This window comes from Nothobranchius furzeri, chromosome 11 (genome assembly GCF_043380555.1).
Source record: "Nothobranchius furzeri strain GRZ-AD chromosome 11, NfurGRZ-RIMD1, whole genome shotgun sequence".
Taxonomy (NCBI): Eukaryota; Metazoa; Chordata; class Actinopteri; order Cyprinodontiformes; family Nothobranchiidae; genus Nothobranchius; species Nothobranchius furzeri.
The window spans coordinates 60,959,510-60,981,689 of record NC_091751.1 but is presented as its reverse complement, the minus strand read 5'-3'; the positions used below and the strand labels follow the sequence as shown (position 1 = coordinate 60,981,689).

The following is a 22,180-nucleotide window of genomic DNA, read 5'->3' as shown; positions in this document are numbered from 1 at the left end:
GGATGAGGATTCCTCAGACAGGAAGCAGGAAGTAGATTCATCCTTTTAGCACATGTACGGCCCAATCCCAATACTCGCACTACGCCCTGCGGTCTTCAGCAAAGTGCATTTGGAGAAAGTGTGCAGTGAGGTTTCCAGTGCGTGGTACACAAGTGTGCAAATAATTGCCAAACTGAGACGGGGAGCATTGCGTCATCGATCGCAACATATGCCGGGATGCAGGTCACTGTGATACTTTTTTTTCAAAAACCTTTATTAACAACTTTCAAACAAACAACCAGTTATTTGAAATAAATGCACATTCATTGCTGCTTTGTCTAAAACATTCAGAGCATTAACTCATCATCCTAAAACAATCTAACTTCCCTAGAAAATGCATATTTTCAAAAAAGGAACTTGAGCTTTTTCTCCCGCAGCAATGGATTGTGGGTAATACACTTCACCCAAGTCCGCAAGCGATGCGGACTTGGGTGAAGTGTGGATCAAGGGTGCAAGAGGGGCGTGATCAACTTCCACACTTAAGAATCGGGACACTCTACACACTCGCATCCCTGGTTGGGATCGCACAATTGCAGGGTGCATGTGTGGACGTGTGAGTATTGGGATTGGGCCGTAGATCAGAGCTGGACATGAGCAGTGACTTTAAAATCAGTGAATTTTTTTAATTAGAGCTACTTCAAAAACAATTTAATTTTCCATTACTAAGACAACATCATCTCTGATTTACTCATTGCCAGGTGCACGAGTGAGGTTACTCAATAGCCTTTCCTTTATTAGTGTTCTGTGTGTGTGTGTGTGTGTGTGTGTGTGTGTGTGTGTGTGTGTGTGTGTGTGTGTGTGTGTGTGTGTGTGTGTGTGTGTGTGTGTGTGTGTGTGTGTGTGTGTGTGTGTGTGTGTGTGCGCATGTGTGCGTGCGTGTGTGTGTGTGTGACGTTTTTTTGTTAAAGTCCAGTAGACTGGTGAAAGGAATTGAAAGTGATATACGTGTAGGCTTCTTGTAAGACCAGACTCAAATGTATTAAAATAGGAAGACAAAGGACAATTTCAACTAATTTCATTAACCCAGATTAGTGCTGTTAAGCTGCTTCATCCCTGTGTTTTAACCTCGATAATCGCGCGTGGCTTCTTTATGTTTAACAGAGATTTGTGTTTTTTATTTTTTAAAGCTGACAGCAAAATAATCCTCAGGCATGCTACTGCATTTAACACATTTGTGTGTGTGTGTGTGTGTGTGTGTGTGTGTGTGTGTGTGTGTGTGTGTGTGTGTGTGTGTGTGTGTGTGTGTGTGTGTGTGTGTGTGTGTGTGTGTGTGTGTGTGTGTGTGTAGGAAGCCCTGGGAAAATCGATGGGAATTAAAGGAGACAAAGGGGATGAAGGGATGCCTGGAGAGCCAGGAACACCTGGTGAGGATTCTCTTAAACACTCGCTGACCTGTGGCCTTTGAATTACCCGTGTCTTTAATGTTCAAAATACTGCAACATAATAAAAATATTTTTATTCCTTTCAGTCCCTGGTTTTCCTGACGGCTTTATGGTGAGTGTTTTATCTCCCATCACACATTAGTAGCTGCAGAGTCGGAAAAATGTTGTCTAAGATGAATAATAAGATTAAGAGTTTTTACTTTTTATTTTATGAGCATTATAGCCACCTCAGAAGCTGGGGAAGGAGTGTATCATGCTATTTTACACTTTCCAGAGCAACGATAAGCACAATATATGGTAAAATATTGCCATTGGCGCAATTGAGATGTGATTTTTATGAAATACAAGTTATTTTTGTGAGCCGTTCCTTCAAAACCAGAAATCAGATGCTTGCATTGCATGAAATCCCGTCTCCACCCGTGTGAATTCCACTGATTTCACAACACATCTCTGGATCCCCAGAAAAGCAGTTTTTGCAACATGCATGCCAGCAGGGCGTTATGAGGAGCAACTGGACATTTGCCAATAGCCTGGCTGCTAAACTGTTCCACTCGGTGATTACCGAGAGCTCACCCCTTCCTGGAGAATTGTCTGTCGGTGATTGAGCCGCTAACACACACACGCACCACTCGGATAAAGAAAAGGCAGCTGAGATAGTAGTGAATTCTTGGCCTGAATTATTGTTGCAGTCCATACGTCATGCTAAGCTACCAAACTTAATTACAATTCAGCTAGCATCTAGCAGTTAGCATTTTGGGTGTACTCACCTCTCTAGCCTAACCATTGGGTGCTTTTAAAGTTGCACCAGTTTAAATAAAGTATCTATCTAAAAACCCACTCCAGTACTGGTGGGGTTTAAGTCTGTGAAATCACTTTCACATTCTGTATCCGGTTTGGAGAGCTGCTGAAGATAAAACCCCACCGTTTAGGCTAATGAAATTATTTTATTAAGGAAGACTGGCATTATTGAAAGTGCAAATTAGATTAAAAAAAAGAAATCACATCTTTACAAATGTGGGGATTAAACTCCCAGCTAGCTACTCAGAGAGCCTGCGTGTGAGTGTTTACAGTCCGGTGGAAGAGGGATCAGGATTCAACACTACCTAGATGGGTGGGAGTGGTGCAATGATGACGTAAACCCCATCCAGCCAACTGCAAGTGCTTAATAACAACTTAAGAAATGACAATATAATAATAAATAACAATATAACAGTCAAATGCTCCAAAATTGGATTTGACATGATATAGAACCCTTAAACTAACAAAAAAAGTACATGCCATAGGTTTATTTACTGTAACAAAAAGTCATTCCTGAATTTCCTGATTTTATTTATTTTCTTTGCCCCATCAGGGAGCTAAAGGTAATCTGGGATCTAAAGGTGAGAAAGGAGAAATGGGTGAGCCAGGCCAGCCTGGTCCACCAGGACTCCCAGGAAGATCTGGACTAGTGGTAAGTTAGATTAGACTGACTAGATCAGGGGTGCTCAAACTATCCAATATCAGGGCCAAAATTACCGCGTTGAAAAAGTGTTATTTTTTATTAAAAAAAACTATGTTCTGATTTATTTTATTTGTACAGCTTAAAACACACTTCACATCAATATATATCTGAACATGAAATAAATATCAATAAATAAATAAAAGGGGTTAAATGGTCTGTATTTGATAAAGTGCCTTCTGGAGCCCAAGGTGCTTTACAACACAACCAGCCATTCACACACACACACATTCACACCCTGGTGGTGATGAGCTACATTGTAGCCACAGCTGCCCTGGGGAACACTGACAGGTGCCATTGGTCACTCTGACCACCAGCAGCAGGCAAGGTGGGTTAAGAGTCTTGCCTGAGGGCACAATGACAGCGACATACTGAGCGGGGCTCGAACCTGCAACCTTCTGATTACGGGGCAAACATTTGACTCCTGTTCCATCATCGCCCCATTGATCTACAACATCTTTCCAGGTCGAGGGCCACAAATGGTCCTTGGGCCACACTTTGGACATGTCTGGATTGGATGTTTCCGGATCTTCTCTGTGTTCATCAGAGTTATAATTTGAATTTAACAAAAATCTGCTGTTTTCTACTTTAGTGAATTTCAGAGGTGTTTCCCAGCTCACATTGTCAATTTAGATGTTTTGTTGTAGCAGTCTTAGGTCATTCGATGACTATAATTATTATTTTTTATGTGTGCCTTTACTCAAGGATTTTTACAAATTGACAGAATACTCCAATGATGTTATGAAGTTCAGATTATGTGTTTATCAGGGTGATGATCTGATATTTCTGTAGGGTATTACTACATACTAGAATCACACTGTTTGCTATCAGTTGTAGATCCTGAGAAAAGATCCAAACGAGTCAACAATGAAGCTTCTATTATATATAAATATCTAGGATATTATATACATAGATAGAAGTTCATACACCAACCCATTTGGTCAATTTTTAATCCAAAGATTAATGTTTAATTTAAGATAATTAAATTTAATAGCAAAAGATCATTTTTGAATCAGAAGTTAGGAATCTTTGCTTTTTTCAATAACCAGAAATATGTGTACCTTTCTGTGTTTCATTTCAAAGAATGAGGCAAGTTTAAAAATGAAGAATTTATATTACTAACAATTTTAAACTTGACGATTTGAAACGACAATTTAAGTGACAATTAAAAATGACAATTCATGGATGACAATTTAACAGCTTTGATATTAAACTTATTTAAAAGGCAAACCTGTAACTGAATGAAAGCTAAATTGAAAATACGAGTTTGGATGCGTGGATGAATTCTCAGAAGGTTTCTTTCAGAGAGAGAAGCGCGCTCTGGGTTGAAATGATGGTTTTGCAGCTAACTGAGTCGTTTACTTAGAGAGAAACGCATCAAACACAATCTGTCAGAATGTCTACCTCACCCAGTATAGAAGACCCCCTTTTTGGATCCGTAGTCAGCAGGGCCGGATTTAGGAGGTTGTGGGCCCATGGGCTTCAGTCAATTTAGGTGGCCCCTTTTTTCAAAATTGTTGCATAGACGCACGCGCGCGCACACACACACACTTATAATTTTACTATATTATCTTAAGGACTACAAATCGAAACTTTTTTTAGAGCGCACATCTTTAATAAACCAATTCACACACACTACAATAATCCTTGAATGAATAGATTTGCATTTTATAGAAAGAAAACATTATTTCAACTTTGGCTTCTAAAAGCTGTGTGAATCAATAACCTAACATTAGGTAGGCATTTACACATTGAACATTTTAATACAATTCAAATTCTGCTTTTGCTGTCAAATCACTTAAACAAAAATAAACAAAAGGCAAAAGCGCACTCATCTGCCACTAAGACAGAAGACTGTGCTCAAAGCAAAAGATGGATCAGGCAACCAAGCTCTTTCACTCATTTGTCAAAGTTTTTAAAACCCATCAGCATTTTGACAACATGCTTACTTTTCTGGATTTTTTGGCAGCAAAGTCCTTGACAAGATCACTGAAGTCCAGCCTTCTCACTATATCACTCTCAATGGACATGAGAGTCAAACTATTCAGTCTTTCTTGTCCCATTGTTGATCTGAGTCTGTTCTTCACTATTTTAGGCTTAGAGAATGATCTCTCACCACTTGCATTTGTGACAGGGAATGTCAGGTAAAGCCTAAATGCAATATCCACATTCGGAAAGATGCTCTGTAGGTTTTTTTCTCAGATTAACTGTAAAAGTAATGGAGCAGAAGTGAAGCTTCTACTCTGAATAAAATCTTTGAAATGGACAATCTCCTCTACAAAGTCCACTCCAGATCGGCTCAATATTTTCTTTGGAGATTAGAGGCTTTGTTTCGTAGTTCTTGGGCAGTGACATTAGAAAGGCTGTTCAGGAAGCCAAACGTGTTGTTGAGGTTATCATATGCAGTAGGGCTGCAACAACGAATCGATAAATTCGATGAAAATCGATTACTAAAAGCGTTGGCAACGAATTGCGTCATCGATTCGTTGTGTCGCACAACTCTTCCAAAAGCGCCCCCCCCTTCCCGCCCGCCGTTGCGCGCAGACAGATCAGCGCGAGGGAGAGCCGGCAGTTGTTTGGAAGAGGAACATGGCAGAAGCAGCGAGAGTCAAGAAAGTAAAAGCTTTTTAAGTTTGGGAGCATTTTCAGTTAAAACAGGCGAAGACGTTACCTGCAACGTTTAGGTCAGACTTAGCATGGCACGGGATGATGCAGCGTCTTAAACGCAAGCATGTCGGGATCATCAGCGAGGAAGGAGAGAACTCTGTGTCCGGGTAAATTAAAAACTTTTCAAAAGTGATTCATCCAAGTCCCGGATTATTACACAGGCTAGACATGCCCTAAACTCGTAAAAAAAGGGTCTAAAGTCGTGAGCGCGACGCTTATTAGATGAGCGGGGGGGGGGGGGGGGGGGGGGGTGGCTCGCGCTGCTGCGAACCGTTTCCGCCCAAGGCCGGATTAACTGGGCAATTGCCCAGGGCCCACGAACTCTAAAGGGCCCAGGGCACGAGCAAAATACTGTATCTATAATTTCCCGCTTTATGAGGACTATGGTGGTCCGTTTTCCCCGGACGTGTCCACTTTTCACTCTCTGTCCGTCGCGTCCGGACTGCGGGTTCTTGTATTGATGAAAATGTCCGGCTTTTCATCCAGGAGCAGGGATCGAATTATGGGGGAACTGTATATCCTACACATCCGGGGAGCCGGAAAAAAGTTTTCTATATTATATCATTTTTGGACTCTTTTGAGCAGAGAGCGGCACAGCGCGTTGTTGTGCAGCTCTCCAGGCAGCTGCGTCCAGCGCACGGTCCATTCTCAAAGTGGCGCAACCAAAAAACTATAATTAGCACACGATCGTTCATGTCTGCACATGTTCTCTATTTTCTGTCTTATTTGTGCCTGCAGCGCTCTGCTACTGCAGAGCTCATCACCTGTGCTGCGGTGATTTCACCTGACGCAGCATCGAAAACGCGCTCTGCGCTTTGCGGTCAGGAGATCCCTTTGATCTGCTCAGAAGTAACTGATGAGGTGAAAAAGTAAGAATCCAGGCAGCAGTTTTTCTGGAGAGTTTAGAGGAGATGCAGGAAGATGAGAAACAGACAGGACAGGAAAATAGTTAAATAAAAACAACAAAACAAAACAAAGTGTTGAAAAGTAAAATGTAGGTAGATTTATCTCCACTACACGTTTTTACCTATAAAACAACAAGTTACACACATGTAATATTTATAAATTTGATACTATTCAGGTCACCTTCAACACTCAGTCACACACCCAGGGCCGTTTCAAGACATTTTGGGGGCCAAGGCAAAATGCCCCCCCCCCCCCCCCCCCACACACACCATAACTGGGCTCCCCAGAAGCCTCTGTGTAATCCATACCCTCTCCAGTAGTGTTAGTTATATGGTGTTTATAAAAGCCCCTCAGGCATTACTGACATGTTCTAATATTATCAGATGAAAAACTAAATTATCAGACATGCTGTCTCATCTGCTTCTTTTCTAAACTTGCAGAAAGTAACAAAACCATTTGAAAGCCACTATTTGTGGATTCTCTGAAAGTTTCCATGGAGTGTGTGACAACTTATTTTTTCAGTCATTTTTGGAAATAGTGATCAATTTTGATTAATTCACAGCCTATGTTTAATTACATTTAAAAATTAGTTGTTTGACATCCCCAGTTATAATAAATGTCTACAGATGAGATCAAACAAAACAGATGAGAATTGCCCTTAAGCTGTTTAACTGGACCAAGCATTTTAGGTCACAGATAGGTGTAGCTTAGGGTCTCTGTCTATACACCTTATAAGACAATTTAGGTGATGGCATGTTGTTTTTCTGCTATTGAACTGTTTTCTAATAATGTTGTGTTAAATAAAGTGAAGGAAGGAGAGAAATAACGTTTCCCTAGCAGTTTTTAAAAATTTCCCCACGTAATCCGATTAATCGTGTCGAGACCCCATCCGATTCATCGATTATCCAAATAATAGTTTGTTGCAGCCCTAATATGCAGCATACCTGCGATCCATTTCAGCAAGTAGTCTATCAACAACCACCAAAAATACACTTGTGGAGAATTTGTGTCTCGCTGACTGCTCCACCTCTGAAGTGGTGGCACTTTCTCCTTTTGTATTTGCTTTCTTTTGTCTCTTGAGTGCTTCCTTTGTAAGCATGTGAAACTGTTGGAGACAACTCCTTTGCTTGCGACTCAAACCTGTCAAACTGATCTCTCAAACCTCCAATGTAGTCCCTCAAGGATCTTACCAAATCCACAGCTTTGCACAAGTCTAGCTCCACAGCCTGCAACGCTACACTTGCCTTTTCAAAGCCCTGGAGGATGAAATGCCACACAGTACACATGATGGCAGTTTCAAGTTTGTCCATTTTTTTATCAAGTGACCTGGCTTCATTTCTAGTTGCTGCATTGTGGTTAGTGTCATGTACATTATTCTTTAAAGATTTCTGAATGTTTGCATAGTTTATGCATATTGCCTGTGTGGCACCTGCATGCGCAGCCCATCTTGTGTTAGAAAGTGACTTCAATGTTTCAATGCGCTTATTAGCATTGGGCTTGAGTCCAGCTGTCACTATGTTCCACCGTGCTGTTGACTTGGAGCAGAAGTTAAAAAGGTTTTGCACAAACTGGAAAAAATCAGCTGTCTCAAAACAGTTAACACTGTTGACCCCAACCAAATTCAGTGTGTGTGCTGCACATGGAACCCATTCAACAAGGACATTGACTTCTTTTATACATGCCTGTAGTCCTGTATACACTCCTGACATGTTGGCAGTATTATCATAACACTGCCCCCTGCAGTTTGCAATGTCAATGTTCATTTCTCCCAAAACCTTGAGTACAAGCTCACGTAAAGCTTCCCCTCTATGGCTCTCTATGGGAATAAATTTAAGAAAGCGCTCCTGGGAGTGCCCTTCAGGTGACACATATCTCAGAATAAATGTTAACCGATCAAGGTGGGAAACATCTGGTGTGGAGTCAACAGAGATCGAATAGTATTTGGCCATGTTTACTTCACCGACTATTTCAGACAGAACACGATCACCCATCAGTTGAACAAACTCTTCACATATTTTAGAAGACAGACATGAAGGTGTCCCTGCACCTGCATTTCCATATTTCTCTATGTGAGACTTCAAAAAGGGATCAAACTCGCTGATTAACTCCAGAAGGCCCAGGTAATTACCATTATCAGTCCTGCCAAAAACATGACCAGATCCTCTAAGAGCAAGTCCTCTCTCTGCCATAAACTTCACAACAGACACAACTCTTCTCAAAACTTCAGTCCAATATGCACTCTCAGATTCAAATTGTTTTTCCAGCTCTGTATCTATCCTTCCAGCAGCTGACCCAAATGTGATATATGTTAGCATAGCCTTTCTGTGATGTTCACTGTTTTCATGCTCTTTCATCCGTTTGTGGCATGTTTCCAGTCACTGACACCAGTTTCAAAGCACGATTTGCTTTGAGCATCACTGAAAATGCAACATGCAAAACAAAACACAGCTCCGGTAGATGGAGAGTAAAGCAGCCACTGTCTTTGGACATACTCACCATTGGCGAGTCTGCGTTTAAAGTGCAGTCTGGAGAAGAACCGCTTCTGCTGTTTGTACACTCGTCCGGACGCTTTACAATTTACGTGCATGTGTTGGCAGCTCTGCGGTCCTCGCTCAGCCCAGTAGACACGCACAGATGCATCACATTTTCCCCAGCAAGCTGGATCCGTACTGTAACAAGGTTCATCCAAAGTTTCAATCCGTGGCCCAGACGCACTTTCGGTCGCAAATTTTCCACAATCACTCTCCGATGGGAAAAGATAATCCATGGAGGACGTGGTGGTCTCCGACGCCTCCAGGTCGAGCGTCTCTGCTGCCGCGGATTCAGCCGCCAATTTTCCACAATCACTCTCTGACAGGAAAAGATCATTCGTGTTGTTGGACGTGGTTTTAGCAGGTGCCGTCGGGTCCGGCGTCTTTTTTTCCTCTGCCGCCGCAGATTCAAACGCCAGGCTTCCATATTCTCTCTCCGGCGGGAAAAGATAATCCATGGTGGACGTGATCTCAGTAGGTCCCCCCGGGTTCGTCGTCTTAGCCTTCTCTGCAGCCTCGGATTCTGCCGCCAATCTTCCACAATCATTCTCCAGCGGGAAAAGATAATCCATGGTGGACATGGTCTCAGCAGATTCCCCCAAGTCTGGCGTCTTTGTTTCCTCTGCAACTGCTAGAACATCAGCTGGCCGAACTGCAATGCTGCTAGCAAAGCTAATGTTTACAGAATGCAAGGAAGATCCTGCAGCTCCATCTTCGCTCAGTGGTTTAAAAAAACCTGTTAGCTTTGGTATTTTCTTAAGCACCTCTTTGTCGCGTTCCCCCTTTTCCTTCTTCTTCTTCCTTTTCAGCGCTCCACTGTTGTATTTTCTGGGTTTGTCCGCCATTACCATAGACTGTGGCCATTACAAGGCACTCACTGTTCACGCTGCCGCACACTGGGGTGTGTCAGGCTGCAAACGCCCACCGTGACGTAAAGAGTGAAAAAACTCGGACCAATTATAAGCAGTCATGACTCATGATAGATGTTTGCCAAAACAAATCCCAGTGCTTCTCAGCTAAATGGTAACATCTTGTTAGAGAATTATATACAAAAATAAAAATGCGTTTTGGACCGAGGGCGGGGCCTCCAGCACGCAGGGGCCCAGGGCTGTAGCCAGGGGCGGATTTAGGACTGAAGAAGATCCGGGGCTTAACAAACGCACACGCACGTGACACGCACTAGTCAACATCATTTATATATGTCTTGTACCACATAATTTTTCATCTGAAGCTACATATTAAGCATATTCAGGGCAGAGTATTGTTCCTGTTAGTGTTTAGTGTGAGATGATAGTAAATATTCCCTTTCTTTCTCCAACAACTTTACCTGAAAGTAAGCTAACTTTAGGCAAACCAGCAGCACAACAAATATTTTCAAATAAGACTCACAAACCTGAGTCAACACCAGTCTCATCAAAGCTGGGGTTCTGTCATTGTACTTTTGGTCTAAAAAAACGTCTTTATGTCCATCTTCACTCATGCGTTTCAGGCAGAGAGTGTAGAAGAAGACGGCTGCTGAAGGGCTTCTTCTTCAGTGGTGGAGGCTCAGGCAGGCTGTATACAAACTACTGCCAGCTGCGCCCTCTCTGTTGGACTTTGGTACTGCATGTTACTTCCGCGATATAGATCCGGGGCTTATCATGAAAGATCCGGGGCTTCAGCCCAAGTAGCCGGGCCTAACGCCGCCCCTGGCTGTAGCCCAGGTGAGCCCATGCGAAAGTCCGAGGGTGCCGAAGTGTCAGGTGGAGATGGTTTCCTCCAGACACGAGGTTGGTAGATGGACCTCTGGTGCGACCAAATCGGTCCTGAGATGTCTCCTTGGGTCACTCGACTGGTGGAACTATTTGCGTCTCAAAGTCACTAACTCTGAAGGAGTTTTTTCATCAGCTGGTTACAGTTGCGTTTATTCGTAGCTATTCTTATCGGCGAGATAGAACAGCAGGTGGAGGTTAGGGACGGCCGTTCCCGTATCCTCAGTGATGGTGGTTGGTTCACGAACTGAAGTTTCTCTGCTGGAAAGTTAGTTTAACAAACCCCTCAGAACACGCCCTCTCAGAGCACGAAAGCTTTGGTCATGAGTCAAAAAAAAACATGTGATGGCAGTTACCCTTTACTCTGGATAAACTCTGTGTTAGATGGATAAAGTGGAAGCTGACCTTCTGATTTGCTGAACACACATTACTGATCATCAACCATAACCATAATTATACCCAAAGCATAATAATTCATTTCAGTAATTAAAAATACATTTATACTGAACCAAGTGATTCTTTATGATGATTATAATAAACCTCAATAAAGTCAAAGAGTTTATTAAAATTATTATTTAAATTATTATCGTGAACTGGGACGGAACAGCAGCAGATAAAGGATGGTATTCAGCAGACATCAGGACTCCTCGATTAATCTGTGGAACTAAAAGTTACAGTCTGACTCATTTGGCCCAGCTGGGAAAATGTGACCTTTGTCACAAATTAGAGGCCCTTCATGACGCTACATTTCCTACTGAAAGACCCTGCATGATGCTGTTTTTGACCTTGACATCACAACAGCATATTTCATGATCAGTGTCATCATTTGAAATAATACAACTGTTTATGTGTTTGTGTTTTCAGGGTCCAAAAGGTGAGTCCATTGTAGGTCCTCCAGGTCCAGTAGGTTCTCCTGGTCTGTCTGGTGTTCCTGGGTTGGGACAACCTGGACCTCAAGGGCCCCCTGGGCCAGCTGGACCCCCAGGACCAGTACTTGCATATGAGTCAGGTGTGTGTGCTTGTAAGAAAGATACAAAACAATGAGGTTGTGCATTTGTTTGTATTTCTTGTACGTATTACTTTTATTTTGTCATCAGGTGTCAGTATCCCTGGTCCTCCAGGTCCTCCTGGTCCACCTGGATCTCCAGGTTATGCCAACCCGGTAAGGTCTAGGTGGAAATAAACTGATTTAAGTGCTAAAAAGCTTTACTGATGGTGTGATGGTGTGTGATCAGGTGATGACCTTTAGGACAGTCCAAGCTCTGACCAGACAGATGCAGCACGCTGTTGAGGGGACCTTGGCGTATTTGTCAGAGGCAGATGGAGAGCTGTACATCAAAGTTCAAAATGGCTGGAAAAAGATCCCGGTTTGTCAGCGTCCATTCTGTTGATTATATCTCAGCAATTAAGATGTGTGGGGGGGGGGTGGGGGGTGGGGGGTCAGAGGTCAACCTGACATTATTTATGAATATATGTTGAAATTCATGAAAATAGACTCACATCCATTCAGGGACATAGTGTCGATCAATTAATTTAATAGTGTGTGTGTGTGTGTGTGTGTGTGTGTGTGTGTGTGTGTGTGTGTGTGTGTGTGTGTGTGTGTGTGTGTGTGTGTGTGTGTGTGTGTGTGTGTGTGTGTGTGTGTCAGCTTAGCAAACTGATCCAGTTGGAACCTACCACATCGGAAGCATCCCAGTCCCTCAGCAGACCTGAAGACTGGAGTAGACATCAAAGAGTTCGCAGCCAGGTTCATTCTCTCTCTCTCTCTCTCTCTCTCTCTCTCTCTCTCTCTCTCTCTCTCTCTCTCTCTCTCTCTCTCTCTCTCTCTCTCTCTCTCTCTCTCTCTCTCTCTCTCTCTCTCTCTCTCTCTCTCTCTCTCTCTCTCTCTCTCTCTCTCACACACACACACACACACACATACACACACACACACACACACACTATAACTGAACAAACATGTGCTTTTGCAGGGAATAGTTGATTGTTTTTTATTTAACATATTCTCCTTTAGGAACTGCAGGACAGCGGCAGAGGCTATCAGGCCAGCTACAATGTTCCTCTTCGATCCATCAACTCTGTACCTAGTGTGCGTTTAACAGTCACACAAAAATCCTCTCATGCACACACACAAATATCTGATGTGAATGATAATCAGCTCAGCAGTAACCAAACTGTGACATCTCCTTACCTTTGCATCCATCTTATTTCAGCTCCATCTGGTGGCCCTGAACGCACCACTCAGAGGGGACATGCGGGGGATCCGTTGGGCTGACTTCCACTGCTACCAGCAGGCACGCTCAGTGGGGCTTACCTCCACCTACAGGGCTTTCCTGTCCTCACACCTCCAGGATTTGGCAACCATCGTGAGGAAGGCAGACAGCAATCATTTCCCTGTGGTCAATCTGAAGGTGAAGAACCATTTATAGTTTTTCATTAAACATATTTTCTTGCACAATAATTGGTTTTGTTTGACTTCACTATGGTTACTCGTTGTAATGTTCCAGTTTCAAACCCATGTTGGTGTGTAAATGATTGTGTTTCTGCTCCCTTCAGGGTGACGTGTTGTTCAGTAGCTGGGCGTCTATCATATCTGGTAGCGGAGGCATTTTTGATCCCTCTACACCCATCTACTCCTTTGATGGACGCAACGTGATGACTGATTCAGCATGGTAAGTAGGTGTGAGCAAGTCGGGAAAGAAAAAATCTGTGATTCCTAGAGCCTAATGCAAGACACGATAGTCAAAATAATAAATGTTTTGATTGAATTAAAAAAATGATATAAATAGACCCTTTTTACTACCTACGTCATCAAAAGTTGCGCTCGCAGCCTGGCAACGAGAGTGAAGGCTTCCTCATTCACACTCGATACTAAAACAGCGTTTGAAACCCTTTGTTTTGAAGTTATGAGCACATAAAAATGTCGGGTTGTTGCGTGTATGGATGCCAGGATCGCTTCTCTTCAAGCAGTGGACTGAAACTTTACAGAATTCCGAAGGGAGCACATCCATTTCAACAAAATCGGAGGCGTCTGTGGCTGCAGGCCATCAAAAGGGTGACTGCAGCCTTTTCTGTTTTCCCCATCCTAACACAAAGCTCAACTTTGAATAAAATTGCTGCTGCGTGGCTGCAGCATGACCCAAGTCTGGAACATCAAAATGACAGAATTAAACAAATTTATACGCTTTATTTAATGCTTCAAATTAACATTTCATTCTAATTCATCTGTATTTTGCCACTGCATATTAGTATAAACTGTATTTCTCTAAAATTAACACGATTGTACTCTGAGCACGCTAAAAAAAGAAACCTATGCTGTACTCACCCTGCCATGCAGGTACAGTTGGCTGTGAAGACGTAGTTCTCTGGTTTGTTTACTATGACCCAAGCCTCGTACATAGCAGTCTTGTGTCCTTGTCTTTGGCTAGGAAGGACTTCTGCCTTCAAGACGCAAAACTCAGAGTCTATGTCATGATATTTTACTTTCTGTACGTGGCCACAGACAACATAGTTGTATGCATCTAACGATTTGTATGCCCGTAGCTTCTCACGTGTGTACTTACTGGGCCTCTCCACTAAAAACGTATACATATCGGGCCACTGGATATCTGGCCACGCACCGACATCTTCCACCCATTCCGTAATGCCACAGGGATCCGGGAGTCTGTTGCCATTTGTTAAAGTGAGTTTAATAATATAACATTCAAGATTTGCCGGTGATAACCCCGCAGCGTAGCTTGATAAAGCCTGAAACAACGCCATTCTCTGATGCTAAGCTGCGCGCGCATTCTCGCTGACGTCATATTGTTTACAAACAGTAAAAGGGTCTATATGTAAAAAAAAACAGTTTTGAACTGGAACAACAGGTGAAAACATTTGTGGAGATTTAATGTTTATCTGGTGGAGATCAGACACTAAGACTCTCCTCCTCCTCCTGCAGGCCAGAGAAGCTGGTCTGGCACGGCTCCAGCCCCGCGGGCATCCGTCTGACCTCCAACTACTGCGAGGCGTGGAGGACGGCTGACATGGCGGTGACAGGTCAGGCCGCGCTGCTGCAGACGGGCCTGCTGCTGGGACAACACGCCCGTTCCTGCTCCAACCACTACATAGTGCTGTGTGTAGAGAACACATATGTATGAAATCCCATCAAAGGAGGACCTGATCACACACACTTACATTAACACACTAACACACATGCAGGCATGTTGAATGTGGGGTAAAAACAAAAACTGACACGTTTGGGGAACACTTGAAGGCACATAAAGGTGTTAAAAATAAAAATAAAACACGATTCCATACACATTTACATTGTTTAAATGTTTTTTCTCTCCAATATTTTAGTTCTCACCTGAATACAGGTGTGAGAGGGCAGCTTAAACACTAGCCACACGTTTGTTTGTGTTTAGATGTCTGGTAGTTGTAATTTTTTAAGTAAATAAATTAGTGATGCACCGATATGAAATTTTTGGGCCGATATCCGATATTAAGATCACTGTTATGGCCGATAACCAATATTTGCCGATATCGATGTACTGACATTAATGCTTCTAAAATCTGCAAATTTTGTATAGAATAAAATTTATTAAAGCTGAATTTACGTTGTTATGTACACACAACACACACGTGATGTGTAATTGTTTACAATTACACATCACCTCTCACCCTCTGAAACAAGCAAACAAATGGTGACAAGATGGAAAAAATATCGGTTGATAATATCGGCTCGTTTTGTTTTTTTCTCGGACCAATACCGATATGTTAAAAAATGACTAACATTGGCCGATACCGATATTGATGCCGATATATTGTCCATCCCTAAAGTAAATCATACAAATCATACAAATCTCAGAACTACAGACGAACAACAACAGTTTTATATTAAACTCAGCTGTTTTAAAGACCTAAACTAGTTCATTTAGAGATCTCACTTAAAGGTAAACCAGTTGAAAGTCTTTGGAAATAAGTTTTATTCTAATAATAAAATTCTGGTCTACTTTATCTTCCTAGTGAAAAGTGCACAGAAGTGAAAGTGTATCCTTCAGATACAAAAATGTTTTTAACCTTAATATGTGTCTTATAGTAATGTGTATGAGTGTAAACAATGATTAACTTGGTAAATCAAACACACAGTGATGTGATATAAATGGATCATTGTAAGAACAATATTCATTTCAAATCCATTGATTTAAGCACAGGTTATTCAAACGTTTCATTTAAGCATCTTGTTCATTCATCACATATGATTATTTTACTTATAACTATAAAATTGTGGAGTCTTCACTTATTCGGGGTGAAGAATGTTGATGTCTGGCTTTCACAGAGAGTGCAAGAACCTTGGGTGAGAATGTTTGTTTGAATGTTTTTTCTTCATGGAATGTCAACACACGCTGAGCAGAACCTTCTGGATTCAGAAGGCCAAATAGAAAGTGGATTTATGCTGTAGATGAAAGATCACTATGTTGGTCAATATATATGTGAAAATTGGCCCTTTTGGTACGTTACAATGGTAATCCAAAGGGGTTGGAATGAAGGCAACTGGACTTCTTTCGTTCGTTGAAGATGTTTCACTTCTCATCCAAGGAACTTTGTCAGTTGCGGAATTTTCTGGAATCTCCTCAGATCTGACAAAACTCCTCGGGTGAGAAGCGAAACATCTTCAAGAAAACAAAGAAGTCCAGTTGCCTTCATTCCAACCCATATGGATTACAAATTTAAATAGATTCAGATTACATTTTCAACATTAACACGTCTGCTTGAGGATTAAAGTTTATAAAATTAATTTCCAGCGTAACATAGTGGAAAGACATGAGCATGTTATATTTTAGATATTTGTTTCTGTCCAATTTCTTTTCTTAATATCTAAGTAGTTATTTTATTATGAAGCACACTAAATGATTGGGGATTATTTTAATCCCACTTTGATTGAGATGTTCTGCCTGTAATGATGATTGTTAGAAGCTGTATTTTTTCTGTATTGTTACCATTTTCATGTTCAAACAAAACTTGACTCTTTTTTTTAAGGCTTTTGCTGACTTACTGGTGCTCACTGAATAAAGTGTTGTGTTCTTGTTTTGTTTTTTCTAAGTGGTTGCTACTTTTTAGATTTCAAATTTATCTAAAAAGGTTCTGAGGCCTGCTTTTAGACTTTCTGTCCTTTCTTAGAACCTCATTTCAGTTCTAGAGGCCCTCTAGGGTCCTCCATTTGAGCCAGTTGAGTCGGGTGACATGAAGATCCTTTCTTATAAGACAGCCCTGCTCTTAGCCGTGGCATCGGCTAAGCGGTTGGGTGAACTTCATGCTCTTTTGTTTCACTCTTCCTGTCTGTAATTTTCAACAGACGTGCACACGCTGCGTATTTGCCCAAGGTCATCCCGCTGACCTACGATTCTAGAAGTAGAGGACGTTGCATTGTCTGTGCCCAGTTTGTGCTCTACAGGCCCATGTGGACTCAGATTTTCTGACAGCTGGAGCCAAATCCTCCAAGAGTAAAGCTTCGTAGCGGCAAAGAATTTCTCATTGGACTGCGGAGGCCATTTCCCTGTGTTATAGGATTACAGTTTTTCTCAAATGCTAAAACACATTTCACAAACGTTTCCTCCATGTTCCCCAATGTCTAAACACAACACCCTTTTCTGAAACTACATAAACACAACCACACCTTCTCACTTCAAAACTCAAACTTTCACACCAAAAGAGCAGCTCGAAGCTTTCAAAAATGTGAACACTACACACATCATTACACACTACAGCAAAACAATTGAAAACACAATGCTCATTTGTGAGAAGATTCTTTGTTTCATAACTGCCAATTTGCCCATTATTAGAAACTTTACAGTTACAGATCTTCTTAGATCTCTGCAGAGGATTAGGCACTTAGATTTGCGAGTTTCATATGAAGTGTATAAATCTATAGAAAATTCTGCAAGTACACATACTGTAACACAACTCAATGCAAAAACAGAATCTATTGCACAGAACAGTACTCTAGAAAACATGAGCAGGGTGTGAAATTTTTTTATTTACTTTATTCACAACACACACACACACACACACACACACACACACACCACAATCACTGTGCGGCATCATGTCGCTGAGCTGCATCGGGCCACATCATCTCATCCACATCGCAGGCTATATTGTCTCTTGCCAGGCACCGCGGGAAAAACGCCCTGGAATGGCGAATCCATCCTTGTAAGGCCTCCACTGGGATGTCACCACAAGCCAGCTCCATTGCCCTTACCTTTGTTGTAACGAGTGAATTGACTGAAAAGGAACTTTAGGTTATGCATATAACCTTTGTTCCATGAAGGAGAGGATGCAGGGCGTCCCTTTCGCAGCCTAGCTCGGTGAAGAGCGGCTATCAAACTGAGAGATACCAGTGACGCCGGGGGCTTGTAGGTGGAGGGCAAGGCCACCACCCAGCATATGCCTTTACAGGCATGATTAATGTGTCGAGGATGATGTCCCATAGTACCTTCGGTGTACCTCGTTCCGATCCTTCGGGGAACAGTGGTTATATGCATAACCTAATGTTTCATAGCATTGTGCCTTTTCCATGCATCTGTGGCGGTGCGTCGGGATGTACATCTGCCAGTGGCAGCGGGAGCGTGTGCAACAGCAGGTGAAGTGCATCAATAATCAGACGTGCTACTCCTCTAACACAGCAGATGCAGAGGCGTCTTTTTCCACATGAATTAAGTTGGACCTGTGGATCGAGGAGCATCCGAGAGACTGAATAAAGTGTTTAGAGACGATGCTGGTGTTTGTGTGTGACCGCACCATAGCTGCACGACTACAGCTTCCTTTAAGCGTGTTCGGGAGGGGCGGGACAGTGGCACTGGGGGGGAATGAGGATGGCTATTTACTTGGAGACATGGCAGATGTTTTTTTCAGAAAGCTCAGATATTAATTTAATAAATGACCAGAAAAACTACCAGAACTTGTCTTACCCTGGAAAAAAAAAGTCCCGGTACACTGAGAGATAAAAATAAGAAGTGCCGGCTCACTTAAAGTACTCGACAGAAATGATTTGAAACATGGGTGTAGAAGTGGCAAGCGCATAAAGAGGTGGAGGAGAATGAGATTTTCTGTGTTAGAAAGGATCTGAAATACAAAAAAAAAACCACAATATGAACACAATGGTGAATGTATTATGGACCAGATCCATGACAGGATACCCAGAACGGCGCTATGTCCTCTGTTGTCCTGGCAGGGAATTGCTCCTCAGGACACGGAGAGCTGTGTCTCTCTCTTGAGGAGCTGACGCATAAACTAGGCTTAACTGTTGGTCGGCTACTGACGAGACCCTAGGCCTGGGATGATAAATTTTGCTGGATGATATATTGTCCAAGGCTGCACAGTGGTGCAGTGGTAAGAGCTGTTGCCTTGCAGCAAGAAGGTCCTGGGTTTGATTCCCGGCCTGGGATTTTTCTGCATGGAGTTTGCATGTTCTCCCTGTGCATGCGTGGGTTCTCTCCGGGTACTCCGGCTTCCTCCCACAGTCCAAAATCATGACTGTTAGGTTGATTGGTTTGTCTAAATTGTCCTTAGGTGTGTGTGTGTGTGTGTGTGTGTGCATGCGTGCATGATTGTTTGTCCTGTGTGTCTCTGTGTTGCTCTGCGATGGACTGGCTCTCTGTCCAGGGTGTACCCGCCGACTTGCCCGTTGACTGCTGGAGATAGGCACCAGCCCCCCACCCCCACCCCCCGCGACCCTGCGTGGACAAAGCGGGTTCAGACGATGGATGGATGGATATATTGTCCAACAAATTATTGACGATAAATGACATTATTGTTGACATCGAGACCAAAATAACCACTTATGTAATGTTAATATATCATAATAAAACAAAAGCACCCTTTAAAATGCAAGAATTAAACCTTTAACATTGGAATGTCAGGAAATTCTAAGTAAAACAAATAAATATAAAAGGACTTTCGCTCTGTTAGAAAATATTGCACCAAAAACAAAATAGACCCCACCTCTCCAAAACAATAAATACAATGGCTTAGTGTCAACAACCAAGACTGCACTTTAGTAATGATAAATAATTACAGAGTTGTACATTTCATAACCTCGATATATTGAAGCTGGAAAAAGTATTGATCGATTTATTGTCCCAGCCCTACAAGACCCCGCAAACTAATAAATACAAGTATACTCACATACACAAACCAAGAGGTTTTAAATGATTAAGAGTCAATACTTAATGTGTGCCTATTCTGAACAAATATGCAAATCAATGTCTCCAAAACACCTGAATAAGTTCATTAAAAAAAGAAAACATGAAAATCAAGCATGTTATTACAGCATTCTTTATTAAACAGATATGTACAGCACATTCTTGAATAAAAAGCTAATTCTCATAAGAATTAGGCTTTCTGTTCCAAGTTTCAAAAAGAAAAGTGCGCACACAAGAAGTGTGCTTTCATTTACAAAATAATTGAAAACCTCCCCTTTTACACCAGAGCTAAATGCTCCAGCCACATGGTTGCTGTTGGGGGGGGGGGGGGGGGGTCAAAAAAAAAACTGACACTTTTTCTTTTTACAACACGTTAATCACAATCATTACCACAAAGTTGCTCAGGGACCCAGAGCCTGACTCTAAAACCAACACTTATAAAATCCATGGTTTAAGAATTAAATGCGTGTGTAAAGATGGAAATGAGCTTCACAGAACCAACCAAATCCTGAAAGCATCTCAAAGGAGTGGCGAAGGTACCGCGTTAGGCTGCTTTTACATAGATCTAAAAGTAAAACAGGACCACCTCGTTAATTTTACCGCCTGATAACACAAACCAAGTTGAAACGGAAGCTTGAGAGCCATCAGGCGAGGCTCCCAGCTTTTAATTTCCCACTCTAATCAAAAACTAAAACCTTTGGCAAAATATATTCAATGTGGCATTATCACAGCTCCATAAAATCCTTTTGTATTTAATTTTTATATTTACAAAAGACATTTTTTCCAAAAATGCAAACAAAAAATATTTTTCCAGCATATTCCATTTCTCTAGTGTAACTGGAAATGGACTCAATCTTTAATCAAAGTCAAGCTAAAGAACAGCTCCTAAAAATAATCTGATCCAATCTAATCTGCTGGTTTTTAGTATATAAAACTTTAGAATGTAGAAGTCGCCTCAGAGACCTGACAATAATTCAACGGTAAAATCCTTCTCTGCTGCAGCCTAAGTGAACACCAACTTCACACACAACACTGACATTTTAAAGATTGCAGGTTGAAAGCTGATCGATGTACCAGCCACAGATTTTTGCTGAACACGGCAGTGAAATCGCTCCTGTAGGTCCAGAAGCACAAGAACAATCAATCATGACAGATGGGTTCTACATCAGTGTTGCTGCATCTGTTCGTTTGAGGGAGACGTTTATAATTTTGTCATTTTCCCATTAAATTTGGGAGCGCCAGTTACAAAGCATAACGTCTAAAAATGCCGGAAGTCCTAAGGTAATGAAAGACTGCGCGCAGCAACGGCTGGCACCCAAAACGACTCATCAGCGTCATCCTGACCAAGAAAGCTGATTAAAAAAAAAACCCGGTCTTGCCTCTTCCTGTACGAGTGGCTGCAGTCAGAACAGAAATGAAACGTCTGCATAATTACCAAGCAACAGTCAGGAGAAATGTGTCATTTTAAAGCTGTATGTTGTGGGGATTTTAGTCATTGCTGAGGCCAGTACATGAAAAGGAGGTTGGCGGGGCTTCTGTACATCCCTGAGAATAAAGATCTGAAGTAGAACCTCTGGACTATCCTGACAGGGTAGACGCCATCACCTCTCCTGCCTCGTTAGGATATTTTATCCAGAGGAACATCGCTGAACACAGACTACCCACAACTACGATCTGGTCACTACTTACACACACCTTGGATAATTCATGTTTCCATCAGAAAGGCTGATGGATCACTAGAAACACAAGAAAAGTTTTTCTTGTTCCATTTTTACTTCTTACAGAATAATAACGACACTTTGCTAATCTGGGCTTTTTCCCTTTGACAAATAAAATGCCTGGGCTGGAATAATATTGCAAAAAATAAAAATTCAAAAGATAATTTAGTTCATTTTCTGGATATTTTTGGACTAAAAACTCTCAAATATTTTACAGTGGAAATTACAAAACAGATTAAATGCTGTTTTTTTCATCAGCAGTCTGAGAGAGTGAGAGTAAATGTAACAAACAGAACCCAGGACATTTTAAATTTTTCTTCCTCCATTAGGTATGCTGTAATATGTTAACATCTTAATTTATTTTACTTAAAAGAAATACAGCAAAGCCACCTTTTAATGAAAACACAGATCCCAGAATGCACCTCTCTCTCTAACCCTAATCTGTTCTGGCACACCCAAACACAACCAGCATATCTCAGCTTGTAAATAGCATCTCATGGAAAACC

At 41.9% G+C, this 22,180-nt stretch overlaps 1 protein-coding gene across 4 annotated transcripts in view; it reads left to right on the top strand.

The window, feature by feature from the left end:
- col15a1b (collagen, type XV, alpha 1b) overlaps positions 1–15,113 on the top strand; it is a 79,526-nt gene extending 64,413 nt beyond the window's left edge. For all 4 annotated transcript variants that reach the window (XM_054736800.2, XM_054736798.2, XM_054736799.2 and 1 more), the window contains 11 exons: positions 1,328–1,403; positions 1,508–1,533; positions 2,773–2,871; positions 11,639–11,783; positions 11,872–11,936; positions 12,010–12,141; positions 12,423–12,521; positions 12,786–12,860; positions 12,985–13,182; positions 13,328–13,443; positions 14,712–15,113. In XM_054736800.2, the coding sequence (XP_054592775.1) occupies positions 1,328–1,403; positions 1,508–1,533; positions 2,773–2,871; positions 11,639–11,783; positions 11,872–11,936; positions 12,010–12,141; positions 12,423–12,521; positions 12,786–12,860; positions 12,985–13,182; positions 13,328–13,443; positions 14,712–14,910 (1,230 nt within the window). In that variant the 3' untranslated portion in view covers positions 14,911–15,113. The remainder of the gene's footprint in view (positions 1–1,327; positions 1,404–1,507; positions 1,534–2,772; positions 2,872–11,638; positions 11,784–11,871; positions 11,937–12,009; positions 12,142–12,422; positions 12,522–12,785; positions 12,861–12,984; positions 13,183–13,327; positions 13,444–14,711) is intronic.
- Positions 15,114–22,180: the final 7,067 nt, after the last annotated feature.